Here is a 14,742-nt window from a genome sequence, read left to right as displayed (position 1 = left end):
GTGACGGTTATTAATAAAATTAAAATATTATTCTCTTTTAAAAAAGTATATAAGAAGATTTGATTGATACATAAAACATGAATTAAGATGTTTTATGTTACACCTTGCAATAAAAATTAATTACTTTTGAGATCTTGACCTATTTAAATCAATGCTGCTAAATGAAACCTATAATTAGTGCATGTTTGAGATTCTAGTGGCTAATAGACCTTTTAATTTTAGGGCTTTTAATTGTAGAGTTTAATTAATAAGCTCTACTATTAAAAAATTATTTACTATTTAGTAATCATATGTCTAAGATACTTTCAAACATACTACATTTAAGCCTGTTTAGGATTGCATTAGGAATCTTAAAAAGTGTTTAAATAACCTTATAAGCTCTATAATGAAAAAAATTAGGTTGTTTAGGTATTATTTATTAAAATATTTTTTAATTTTAAATAAGCTAAAAAGTACGTTTGAGTGATGCTTTTCCTGAAACACACTTTTTTGGATAATCCGGAATATAGTTCAAATTTTAAAAAGATTGTCAATGGGTGAAAATGCACATATAATTTTCTGATAATTACAACTTTTAAACTTTTAAAGATATGGTCATTATCTTTAAAAAAATCAAATGATCATCCATTTTTACCTCTGAAAATACTTTTTTAATTTGTTTATAAACAAATGTAATATGTTTGAAAGTGTTTTAAATATATAGTTATCAAATAATAAATAACTATTTAATAATAGAATTTATTATTTAAGCTATAAGTTATAATTCCTAATGATATAAGCTATATTTTCCATCGTAATCTCAAATATGCACTTGTTTGAAAACAATACAAAAAGTACTTTTTGAGATAGAAATGACATAAATGGTCATTTGAGGTAAAATTTTGCTACATACAAGCGAATTCATGTGCCAATCTGCGTATCAGTTCTGTTGCCTTCATATTCAAAATTCAAATTTGTACCATTTTTATTAAAGTTTAACTTTCTAACTAATCACATTAAATATGTGCATGTATTGGTGCGTATAATTGCTTACAATCAAAAATTTCCTTTGAGGTAGTGTGACTAGTGTCATGCCTATGATAAGATCAAGACAAAGGTATAATTATTTGAAAATTGTATGGATATTTTTGTTCATTAACCATTTTTTTAAAAATTGGAACTATGTCCGCATTATCCGCAAGAGTTTTGCTACTTATCATCACACACACCACACATCACACCTTTTTTTCTTTGTTTTATTCTTGATAAACTAATTGAGTTATACTACTCATCATCCATATACCATACTTCTTTATGGAAAAAAATATAAATATAAAAAATCATGTGTGGCGTGTAGTGTATGATGATAAGTAGAATTTCCATATACAAGTTTGAGGATGCTTTTTAGAATAACTTATGACCAGTATCTCCTACAAGGGCTTATTATCGGAGAATAATGAAAACGTGTCACGTAAGGGATTGATGAAGACATAGCCTCTCTGCGCTGCAGGGGATTCTTTTCCCCATCCCCCCTCTCTTTGCTCTCTCTCCTGAGAATTCCCAACGAAAGCATCCGAGTATGAACCCGAATTCATATGCATCATCATAGTACTAGGAAGAACCGAGGAAGTAGGCAAATGTTCCCTTACATAGAGCATTGATGCAGTATCTATTGATTATTTGAACTAGTGTAAAAAGCTTCCATCTCTCTCTCTCTCTCTCTAAGATGATGATGGTGATAATAAGAAAATGAATTACATCCAGTTTTTATTTTTCAACATGTACTAACTTATAAAAGGTTGTTGGTATTTCGTTTTGCTTACTTCTTGGTCCCCTTTTTCCAGTTCTTTTATTTTTTGTTGGATTCTATAGATTTTGTCCCTTTTTTATCTTCTTCCGAAATCACGTTCTTTTCTCTTGCATTCTTATGTTTTTCTCCCATGGTTTATTTCTGATTTTTTTGGGACGTAATTGTTCATTTACGTGACTGTAATGGTTAAATTTGATTTTTATTTTTATTTTGTACAGACTAGAGAGAGAGGGATTTTTGCAGACCAAACTCCTCGAGAGAGAGAGAGAGAGAGAGAGAGAGAGAGGGGTTTGGGAGAAAGGATCCCCTACATCGTAGAGATGCCTGTGTCTTCATTAACCCTTATGTAGCACATTTTCATTAATCTCCAATAATAAGTCCTTGTAGCGAGCATCGGTTTTGTTTCCTAAAATATATTTTTAAAATTTTTTGAGATTAAAAAATATGTTAATATGTAATAATTAAACAATTTAATTTTATCATTAAAAATTTTTTAAATTATTTAAACACTTTTTACTACTTGTGACGCAGCCTCAAACACATTCTTAATAATATTGGATGCTCAAACATTTTTTTTAATTAGGTAGAGTTTGAAAAGGTGACGTTAATTTAATGGTTTGAAGTAAAATTAAAGCATTTTCTTTATTGTATAAATTAAGTTCGAGCTCATTATTAATCAAGATTATAGGATAAAATTATTAAGATAAATATCATTATTGAAGTCAAATATCTTTTAATAAATTCATACTAATGATCGAATTGCTTAATTCGATTAATTAAGAATGGCAATATTTAATACAATTCGTAAATTTAATACGAATATAATACAAAATTAATAAATTTGAATTTGATTTAAATAGATTAAAATGAATAAAGGATGATAATTGGAAATCAATCCAATTAATTTATAATTATCTTTATAATACCATTTTTCTACTTTAAACCGAACAACTCGGACACCCTAAATATGGGATCTGTTTGGGATGGTTCGACATGTCGAATGCTGATCAAACGGAAGAGAAGCACTGAAACATCGAGAATCGGTCAGATACTCAAATGGGAATAACAAGGGAGAAGAATAGCTCTCATTCGTCAACATCGCCTTGTTCGCATCTCAGAGCTGCTTACCACAATTGCTTCAACAGGTTCGAACTTTTCAATTGTGCTTTTGGGTTTCTGGGTCTCTATTGACAAAAGGGCCGTGCCCAATTCCACCTAAAACCTCTTCCTGTTCTCTATTTAAGCAAGGGTTTTGCTGAACAAAATCTTGGCTACAGGTGGTATTCAGAGAAGTTCGTCAAGGGGCACTGGGAGAAAGAGGAATGTATTTCGGAGTGGCAAAAATACAGAGCTTGCCTTTCTGTACGTTCCTTGATTCTACTTTTTCTATAAATTACCCATTGAATTCAAATATTATGTACTTTTGTGTTTCCGCCTCTCGAACAATTGTGAAGATGTAAACCCATATCATTCTATATTTCATCTCGTTATGCTGCTTTATTTTTTTGATCAGGAACATTTGGATGACAAACATCTGAGTCGATTCTTGGAAGCAGAGACTGTTGTCGATGCGGCCATTAAAGATGATTCTGGAAGCCCAGTTGATGGTGCAGCTACTGGTGTACCAGAGTGATCCAAGCTGTTACTTTTATTGCTCCCAGGATATAAAAAAACAAAGGTGAAGGTAATCATTGAGAGGCTGATTTACCTATTCAACCAAATAAAAAAGAAATCCGTGATCAATTGGGACTGCAAAAGCTATTTCTTTTTCAGTAGAAAAGTTGTGTTTTAGTGGCACATACTGTGATTACCTGGTATTGAAGAAGTGGGATCTGGAAAATGTGATCATAAAGGTGGGCGCGGTAAACAGACTATAGAGAGTAGAAGTATAGATGAGAATATTAGAGTCTCATGAGGCGCTATTATTAACTTGAAATATGGTTTTATGCATGTGTGCTACAAAAGCATGCACTAATATTTTCATTTTTATGCAAAACTTATAAAAAATTCTTGAGTGCTACTGCACCCTTGTTTTGTTGGTCAAGCTTTTTTGTATTTTGCATTTTTTGTTATACTTTCTATGATTTATTTCTGACTGTAGTGGATTGTAGCAGTTGAGAGGAACTTTCCCAGGGTGCCCAGGGACCAAGTAGATTATATAATATAGGTACTATCAGCAACATGCTTTTATTTGTTGTTGTAAAAAGAACTCATTTTTGATAATCATGTCCTCTGCAGCAGCATAATAGTTATACAACGGATAGATAATTTTTAGGGACTTGGTTCTCAATTTTGTGGATATCGGGGGCTTCCTGAACAACTGGAGACCCCTTTTGATTTTAACCAGCAAGAAGTGGGCAGCAACTATAGATGGCAATTTTTCTTCCACGTTTGCTAGAAAGGCTGGGCACCTGAATAGTACTTCGCAGGATAAATTTTGTTCAAACCACATGCTTGTTGTGTCATGAATTTGTTAGTCGTTATCAGATTTGGTTTAGTCAGGCAATTAGATTGTAGTTTGAGCCCTTAAATTTAACATGTACTGATTTCAGTGAAATAGATTTATATCACAAGGTTTCATTCTAGTCTTGTCCAGAAAATTGCAACTTTTAATTGTGTTAGTAGTTGCCAGTATTGCTCCTTTAGGATTTTAATTCCTGTCAATGGTGTCTTTCCCACCACAAGGTCTTTTATAAACTTGAAGTCTGTGAAGCTGAGTGAAGTGAGTGAAGCTGCTGATTTCTATGTAAAACTTTATGATTCAAAGATTGATCAGATCAGGGAGGGTTGGATGCAGTGGTTTCATGATAATAAGTCCAGATTCTCTGTGAAATCCCATTACAAGGTGTTAAATAGTCATGGTAATATAAGATACCCCTGGAAATGCATTTGGAAAGCTAGAGTGCCCAGTAAAGTTGCATTTTTTTGCTGGTTGGTGTTGCTGGAGAAAGTTTGAACTACTGATAATTTGAGGAAAAGGAGTTTATATGTGATGGATTGGTGCTTCATGTGTAAAAAAATGGCGAATCTGTTAACCACCTATTTCTTCATTGTGAAATGGTGACTGCCTTGTGGAATGAGTTATTTGCAAGGTGCATTTCTTGGCTAGCTGGCAAGGTGCAGCGGGATGTGGAGGCAGTACAGCTGAATGGAGGATTATTCCTATGTGTTTGTTTTGGTGTTTATGGCTTGAGAGAAATGGGAGGCGTTTTGAAGATTGTGTACGCGCAATGGGGGAATTTAGGGATTTTTTCTTTAGCACTTTTAATTTTTGGGTGAACAATCTAGTGAGGGATATGAATATTTGAAATGCCTTATTTTAGTTCTTTTTTGCTTTAGCTTGTATTTAGGTGTATTCTCTTGTATACTTCCTGTGTAATTGGGCTATGCCTATTTACTTGGAATAAAATCTCTTATTACCTATTCAAAAAAAAAAAACTTGAAGTCCTTGTCTGATCCCTTCCACCAGTAGAAGTGCATGACTGACCATATGTATTAGTTGGCAGTTAGAGCTTCATTTCTGTGTCACGTCCGGTGACTTTTATCATTTGTAATCTTCTATGGCCTGATTGGAGCTCTCTGTCTGCATTCCATTGTGACAAGTCCTAAAGTTGTCTTGCAAAGTTTGTGCATAAAAAGTCATTGGGCCATGATCATGATTTGCCTTGTCCCCTTTGAGTGAAGTGTGAACACCTTGTTTCCATTCTTATTTCTAGAAGCATTACCATACTTGAGCAATTTTTTCGGATTATAATTCAAGAATTCAGCATAAATTCACAATACAATGATGGTCAATTAGTAATCAAAGTGATGCCATTTCTGTCCAGGCTAATGAACAAGCTTGTGGTTATTGTAGAGATGAAAGATATAGAGATGAAACCTTGGTTCATTTGAAGGATGAGCTGGCGTTGGATCAAAGTAAGGTCCTTTGGTTTCTGCTATTGACTTCTGTTGTATAATGTCGAGGTTTGTTATGAGGAACTCATTTGATCATGAACTAACTCTTTCATTTTGATGACCTTTCCCGTTATTGCTTGCTAGCCCTAATTTTTCCAATTGTGCACACTTATCCTGTTCACAAACCAGAGATTGACCAACTAGATTTAAACGTTAGTTGGGGTCCCCCTCTCTAACGATCATGTGTTATCATGTTATGTTCCAAAATCAATTCAAGAATGCGTTTTGATGATGAGTGGTAGAATGATTTCAAAATCCCTATTTGATCTGCCCAGGTTCCACATGTTCCAGAGGAAAAGCTTACACCATTAATTATACTGAGTCTATATGCTATTTGCAGCAGTAGATCGCTTTTGGAAGTTCTCATCATGTTAGCGTGGTTGGATATATCATACTATTTCATCTGGCTTCAACGTGGGTTGCCACTTTTGCCTGTTATTAAGAGCGGAATGCGCAGTTATCGCCCAAAAAAAAGAAGGGTCCTGGCAAAGAAAAAGAAAAAAGAATGCAAATATAAAGACGCAAATAGAGTTTGTGGCACAAAAAGGTCTCTGAAGCATCCTTTTCCCACAATGACTTGATTAATTTGCAAATTTTATTTCCTTGCCCGGGTATAACAAATACTTTTCGTTGTAACATGTACACCTTTTTATCTTCACCATTTAGTAAAGCAGTTTTAAGATCAATTTGGTGTACAAATAAATTATTTATTTAAGCTAGCGTCATAAGCATCCTAATGGATGTAAATCTAACCATTGGGGAATACGCACCAAGATAGTCTTTACTTGTTTAAAATATCATCCCCGTTTCATTTCAGAAGGAAAACAATTATCTGAGATGACACAAAATATGGATCTAAACTTTTCTCTTTTCTGACTCTTTGACTTCTCCTCTGTTCAATCAATATGTCAAAAATTATACAATTCTTGTTTTGACTCAAGTTAGTTTCTAGTGTTTGATTAGGATTTGATACTGTTTTAAAATCATTATAGAATTTATATTCAATAAATTATACATCATTTGATTCTACTATAACAGAATCAATATACTTTTGAATTCTCAGCATATCCTACAAAAACATTCTTCATTGTCTTTAGACCTAATTTTGTTCTTTATGTGTTTGGAACTCTATAAAAGACTAAATATCATCATACCCTTAGATATTCTAAATTTGGTTTCCTGCCTTTCCACAATTTATATGGTGAAACTTTTAACTTCCATAGAATGTATTCTATTATGCAAATGACATGCCGTGAACAAAGCTTCTCCCTACAAATTAAAAGATAGTTTTGTATTCAAAATCATTGCATTTAACATATCAACTAATGTCCTATTTTTTCTTTCTGCTAAACCATTTTGTTGTGGATATAGGGTGCAATAGTTTGATGTATAATACCATTCTTTTCTCCATACAAAGAAAATTTAGTAGGAAAATATTCACCACCTCCATCACTACGAAGTATCTTAATTTTCTTTTCCTTTTGATTTTCAACAAAGGCTTATAACATTTAAATATATTGAAGGCCTCATCTTACTTTTCATTAAATATACATATGTATATCTTGAGAAATCATCAATAAAAGTAATAAAATATATATTACCTCTTTTAGTTAAAAGATACCATTTAGTTCACAAATATTAGAATGCACAAGTTCTAGTAATTGTGTATTTTTGTATTTTTTAGGAAAATGTTTATTTTTCATTTTCGCTTGAATGCAAATTTTATATTTTACACTATGTTCATGACTATATGAAATTAAACTATGTTTAGACATGTAATTTAAAGATTTAAAATTCAAATGTGCTAAAAGATAGTGTCACAAAGTAGAAGACTCAACAATATATGCAGAATCATATAACTTGTTTTATTAATACTTAGTTTATACATGCCATAACAAGAATACCATTTTTCAACAAATACTCTCACTTGAAAATAATTACATTATCACACTCGATTACGGTCCTGGCATCTTTCTTACAAAGTAAATTTGTGGATACAAGTTTTTTCTTTATTTCTGGGATATGAAGAACATTGATAAGAATACATTTCTTCCTAGAAGTTAACTGAAGTTCCATAGTTCATTTTTCCATAACTTTTGCAAAGTTGTGATTTTTCATTAGTACTATATATCCATCTGCTGCATTTTCATAATTTTTAAATTGAGATCTTTGGTCGCAAACATGGTTGGTAGCACACAAATCATACCACCAATCAGAAGACTGGTTGTTTTAGCCATATTTAACTATGTAATCATATTAATGTGCATTTCAGAGACCTTAGCCACAATTTTCGAAGTCTCATTTCAAATAAATTTGCACTATTGGAATTACCATATTCTTCTTGCATTTCTTCTTGTACCTTGCATTCGTGCTAAGATACCCCTTTTTTTTTTTTAACAATTGTAACAAGTTTTTATTTTTTTGTACTTGTCACTATTGTTGGAAAAGTCGTTATATTTTCTTTTGTTTCGTCCAAAATTATTTTAAAAAATGTTTTTCTCATCTACAAAGTTCACTTAAAAGCCATTTTTAGAAAATATTTTCTAATCACTTTAGAGCTATTTTGAGAAAATAGTTTCATCTTCAATTCGTAAATGTTAAGAGCCTCATGAGGCGTTGTTATTAACTGGAAATATGGGTTTATGTCATGTGTGGTACAAAAATATGCACTAATATTTTCATTTTTATGCAAAATTTATATAAAAATTCACGAGTGCTGCTAAAGTCTAAACCGACCAAGAGCCAATATGGCCACCAATAATAGCTGAATATCCTCATCTCTTCAAGGCTCTAATACTCTGAAATTAACAATAGTAGGTGTGTGTCTATATATATATATATATATATATATAAGTTTATGATCTTAAAGTATTAAAGCAGGAGGCATTGAAGTCAAAACCAATATAATTTCTAAACACTAGACAACCAAATGTGCATGCTAATCAAGTCATGACATATATATTTAGATATATTAATAGATGGATGTACTAATAAGAAATCTAGCATGCATATATTTGGTGTATATATATATATCTGTACAGATTTATAACGTACAGATATGGTATTTTAATCACAACTCTTTTGCATCACTTTGATTTCTCTTTAATTAATTCCCTTCTAAGTACTACATGAAAACAGCCCACTAATTACATATACATCTAAATAAGAACATCTTGTTTTGCCAATTTTTTCTAAGGTTTTCCATTGCGGAGGGTAATTTCGCCTAGATCTGGAGGGAAAAGGTTAACTAGATCTGAAAATTAAACACCACTGAAAATTAAATAGAACTTCTTCAATGTGTATACTATATTTGGTATCCCAACAACAAATTTGCCCCAAACAGTTTTGTCATTTGCACAAAAGTGACATCCCAGATTTGCTACTTTCATGGTCCTTGCACCCACCCTACACAGAGAAGCGAGACAAACAAGACACCAAGAAGTATTTTACTCTTAAAATGGAGATGATCAAGTATATACTCCTAAAAGTGAGAATCTTGTAAAGGATTAATATTAATGGTAATTGCTAATAATATTGATCATACGATCATGGATTCCTATCATTAATGATGAACTGCATGGCTCGCAGCTAAAGTGTTTATATCTTTTCTGCATTGGGTTCTAGCTACTGGTCCTTGACATATATATTTAGCTGTTTGAACTTTGATTGGTTACAAACTATAATTACAATGCTTGATTTTGAGATTTCGTCCATATATAGTTTGCTTGGATGAGAAGGAAATTATATAAATATACTTTAATTTTGACTTAATTTATTGTCTTCATATATATATATATATATATATATATATCACATATTAAATAATTTCGGTAATTTTGTGAACTATAAGTCTATATTATATTGAGCTTGGAGCGTGATCGATGCATGTATTTGGTCAGTTTATGAGCACTGATAATTTGTTCTAAGGGCCACTAGAGGAATCTTACCGGCATTCCTTATCGATCCACGTAATAAAAGAAAGAGGGAAAATGACTTAGGATGCTTCGTGGCAAAAACTCTGTTTGCCTTTTTATATTTGCATTCCTTTTTCTTTTTCTTTGCCATGCAATATTCCACTGATATATATTTTTTTATAGATTGCAAAGCCGTTTCGAATTTTCCAAGGACAAAGCTCGATCCTCTTTGGTATTCTGTCTCATTTTACATAACGATGCGTCTACATGACCCACCGAGACGTGAATTTGTACAGAGGCCCTGCAAAAAAAATTCCTTTGCGAGGCAATCGAGTACCAGAATATTTTGGAACATCCAGAACGCGGTCGGGTGGTCTGATGGCCCACCGCTGGCTTTGTTTTTTTTTTTTCTTAACGATTAAGAAAAAATTATTTTATATTATTATAAATTATTTTATATTTTTTTAAATATTTAAAAATATTAAAAAATTATTTTAAAAAAATTATTTTTTTCAGCCTAGCGGTGCTACAGCGACCCTCTAGCATCGTCCGATCTAAGAAGTGCATTCATGAGCCCCGGCCACGCTTTTATATATATATATATATATAAACACAAATATATATTTATAGGTTAAGTTTTGTTATCTACAAATACAGTCGCACACTAATCTGTGTATCAATATTAATTTATTCATACTTAAAATTTAAATTAACATTATTTTTAATAAAATTTACTTTTTAACCAATTACATCATATTAATATATAAATTAATACATAATTATAGTTGTAATTATATTTTTCTTTGCTACTATTTGTCACAAAAAAATGCAAAAAAAGTGCCTGAGCAAAAGTAATGACAAAAAATCATGATTGCTAGCTAGCAGCCTAGCTATAGATTTTGCTTTCCACGGCAACCAATTAAAAAAATATTTAAAAATAAAAAAACATAAGAGTACAACTACCGTTAGGTAAAAAATATTTTTTTTATTTTATTTTTTTAAAATAATTTTTTAATACTTTTAAATATTTTAAAAATATATAAAAAATTTATAATAATATTAAACAATTTTTTTAATCATTAAAAAAAAAAAAACCAGCGGTGGCCTCCAGTAAATTCATACCATCCGCTGCTAAGTAAGCACTGATGTCATGTTATAATGTGATACAAGGAATTATTCCAGGAGGTTCAACCACGCGCTAGGAGTCTGATGCGGTTAATTTCCACTTTATTTATTTTGAACGAGTCTTCCCGGCCCACCATCACGCGGGTGATCTTGCCGGATCTGAAGGCTTCCCCGCCTGGAAGCAGAGACAGTACGTTGTTGATGCGTGATGGTGCAGCTACTGGTGTCCCACAGTGGTCCAAGCTCTTACTTTTATTGGCCCCTTTCGCTTATATATAATAACAAATTATGAACTTACAAATGCACACACAATAAATTAAATTACAAACTTTTTAATAAATTTATAAACTTTTTAATAAATTTACAAATTTTTTAATGCTCAACAAATGTTCCAAACAACAATAAAATAAATGTAACAAACTTTCAAATAGTCCTACTTACAAGTTATGCCTAAAAAATAAATGAAATGATTAGTAAGTATAGGATAATAGGAGCATATGCTATAATTTTCAATGTAGGACAAAACATATAGGAGCGGTGGGGTAAGACTGGACACTTAATATTTTAGGGCAGAATTGAAAAAATAAGAAAATGGGCTTGTTCAAGGCACTTGATAATCATTGACAATTTCAAAATTCTTATACAGTTATACGTGACCCATTAAATTAAGATCCTCGGTTGAGAGTTTATGTGAAGAAAGGATAAGAGTGAGAAAACAAAAGGAGAACAAAAAAAAAAAGAAAAAAAATCATGCAAACTTTGAAAAATAAAATCTCAATACATCGCATATATAACCAATATAAAAATAATCAAGAAGACATTTGCACATGAGTGCACTGCCTATGATACAATATATATAATAGATTCTTCTGATCTTCACCAATGGTCTGCATTTGCCCCTTCAAAACCAAACCCTAACCCTAACAAAACCAGTCCCCACGTTTTCTGATTCTACAAGTAATGTACACCGAGCACTCGTATGTTGTACCATTTCTGATAATTATATATCCACCCATTATATATGAATCTTATAGTTCGGATCACAATGACGTTCTACGTATGATCTTGTTCTAGTTTTAATCTGCCACAGACTAACTAGATCGATTATATATCCTTTCTATAAGCCCTCCAAGTGGCAATTATTAGGCACAAATAAGCTAGAGCAACTACATTGGTCTATGCATATACATATGTAAAATCATATTTATATAATATGAGTCTAAATTCATCTATATTGAATTATGTATTTTCAAATATTTACATATTTATGAATAGTATATTTATATATATGAAGATCTACTATTCACTCTCTAAAATATATTTTATTCATTCTTTCTCTCTCCTCCCACTCTCTTTTTATATATTTTACCTTTATATATTTTACTCAAATATTTTACATATTTGAAGATCAAAAACATGCACCTCTCTCTCACAGGTTCTGGGTGCTAATAGAATTTCTTTAGATGCTAATTGCATGTATTAAAACAGTAAATGTATTAATCCAATACATGGAAATTACAAACTCTATATAAAAAAATGGGTAAAAAAATAATAAAATAATAATATTTTATTATTATTTTGTCTCAAATTTACATAAGCCAGTATGAGAGTTTTGCTTGAATGGCAAAATAGATCTTCAAAAGATGTGATTTTGCATATACATATCCATATAAAAATCAATATGAATGCTCCTTGAAGATCATGTAATTGAACTGCTTTGTTATTCGATCAGTACTACCAACGGCAAAGTTAATTTGGAGTATTTGATATTACTAAAAAAAAGAAGAAGAAGAAGAAGCCTGGAGATCATCTAACGTTTCAATTGAACCTGTATCTCACAAATTTAGTATGCAGACACACGAGTACTATCATTGATCACTGATCATAGGAGCCGTTGGCCAGATTGATGGGGATCGATCGATGTCCTTTTATGGCTCATGTGCCACAATCTCAGCTCGCAAAATGCTAGAATGATGGCAATAATATCATGATGAATGGCAGAAAATTAAAAGTTAAAATGTAGATCACATTTATCCATTATTATAAATAAATGATGAAAATGATACATTCACCCAGCCAATACTTACATGGATAAATCTTATACATGTGGCTGTTCCTATGCTTATGCTTATTTCAAAAGCAGCGGGATATAAATAATTATATTAATAGTAGATATTGTCAGCGAGAATGAAACTCGGTGCTGCAGATGCACGTGAGGGGAATGAGGCCGGTGGTGTAAGTCCTCTCTTGACAGATCAACACCTAATAATTATATCCAACTTACAAAAGCACAACACCTCGCCAACCAATTATAAAACTTTTCATTGGTTTAAAAGAAAAAGTAATTCAGGGTAAAAATATAACTATATAATAAAAATAAAAAAATATTGTTTATAAATTTTAGGATTGTAAATGAATCAATCTGTTTAATAGTCTGCTCGGTTAAACTCAAATTAAATTCGACTCGTGAAAAAAGCTCGTTCATGAAAACAAATACTTACTTGATTTATAAATGACACATACCCAACAAAACTTAATTCAACTCGGCTAAGACTCATTTAAACTCGCTCGTTTATACTTGAGTCGATTCGTTAGTTCGACTCGATTAAAACTCATTCATATATTAATAAATATATACATACACATATGTATGTATATATATATATACGTGTATATATGTATTAGCTAATAATATAAGCATACCACTTAATTAAATATATAATATGTAATCGAATTACTTATGTCTATATAATGAATATACTTCATAGGTATATTTTATAATTTGTATAATAATTAGTTGATAAAGTTTAATAATTTCATATACTACTATGTGTGAACCATATATGAAATAGATATATGCTATCATATTAATTGTATGTATTAATAATATATGTAGACATATAATATATTATTATTTTGGATAAATATTGACCAGTTAGATATTAATTATTTATAAATTTTTTAAAATTTTACAATTCAATAGAGGTTCTACTTGTTTATTGTATAAATTCAATATTACTTCTTTAATTTATTAATTCTTAAATCTTTTTCAAAAACAAAAAAACAATTCAAGTTTGAGCTTAGCTCAACTTGAACTTGTTTGTGGGATGAGCTTGAGCTCAAGCTCGAGCTCGGGTTGAGAGTTTAGCTTATCAAGTTGAACTCGAACAAAGAAAAAAAAATCTCAAACTCGAGCTCAAGTATTTTGAGTCGAGTAGAGCTCAGCAAGCCAAAGACCGGTTCGGCTCGACTCGATTACAGTCCTTATTATTATTCGTGTGGAATAGATATTTATTATAATAGAATAGATATATATTATACTTTGTGGGATAAATTTTGATGGAACCACATGCATGCTTGCGTCATGAATTTGTAAAGAAAAATGATGCATACAACTGCCTGGTGAAAGCGGCATGCAACCGTAGTATCCATGTCATTTAATAAAATGGTTTCACCCATATCATTTTCTCTTCTTTTCTCTCCATTTCGTTCCTTCTCTCTCTCTCCCTCGAAATTTCATTTCCCCCTCCCTCTCCTCCCATCTCCATCTCCGTCTTTGCAACGTCAGAGTCCACTCTTCGTGTTCTCCACGAAGCCATAGTAATTTTGCCGACTTTGTGCGATCTGGCATTGCCGCCGGCGACCAAGGGCTTTGCCATCAAGAATGCAACTATTTGATGAGATTTGATGGAATGTGAGTCTTTCGGACATTTCTTTAGAAAAAATAATTTTTCAAGACTCACTATTCAAGATCTATCCTATTATTTTATTATAAAATCACTTCCTCCAATTACAATATCACTTTCCTTTAGTACAAAATCACTATTTATGATAAATAATAATTGAAGTATCACATTAAATTATTAATGTACATATGGTTAGTATGGTAAGTGTAATTGTAAAATATAAAAGATATTATTATTAAAAAACATATTATATTATTATTTTGATGAATTA

At 31.4% G+C, this 14,742-nt stretch overlaps 1 protein-coding gene across 8 annotated transcripts; it reads left to right on the top strand.

Annotated features, from left to right (window-relative positions):
• The first annotated feature begins 2,648 nt into the window (after window positions 1-2,648).
• Window positions 2,649-6,625, top strand: LOC122296098 (uncharacterized protein At4g33100). 8 transcript variants are annotated; one of them, XR_006238396.1, is made up of 4 exons: window positions 2,649-2,934; window positions 3,034-3,151; window positions 3,303-3,473; window positions 5,646-5,981. XR_006238396.1 is itself a non-coding variant. In XM_043105524.1 (4 exons), the coding sequence occupies exons 1-3, from the start codon at window positions 2,846-2,848 to the stop codon at window positions 3,420-3,422; spliced, it is 327 nt and encodes a 108-aa protein (XP_042961458.1). In that variant the 5' UTR covers window positions 2,649-2,845; the 3' UTR covers window positions 3,423-3,467; window positions 5,646-5,981. The 8 variants fall into 8 exon arrangements, 5 of the variants coding, with proteins under 5 accessions (XP_042961458.1, XP_042961457.1, XP_042961456.1 ...); XR_006238395.1 differs by having other exon boundaries at window positions 5,617-5,981; XR_006238397.1 differs by lacking the exon at window positions 5,646-5,981 and adding an exon at window positions 4,475-5,610.
• The last annotated feature ends 8,117 nt before the right edge of the window (window positions 6,626-14,742 follow it).

Source organism: Carya illinoinensis, chromosome 15 (assembly GCF_018687715.1).
Source record: "Carya illinoinensis cultivar Pawnee chromosome 15, C.illinoinensisPawnee_v1, whole genome shotgun sequence".
NCBI classification, from domain to species: Eukaryota; Viridiplantae; Streptophyta; class Magnoliopsida; order Fagales; family Juglandaceae; genus Carya; species Carya illinoinensis.
Note: the sequence above shows the minus strand (reverse complement) of the source record. Positions and strands in the feature narration are given on the sequence as shown.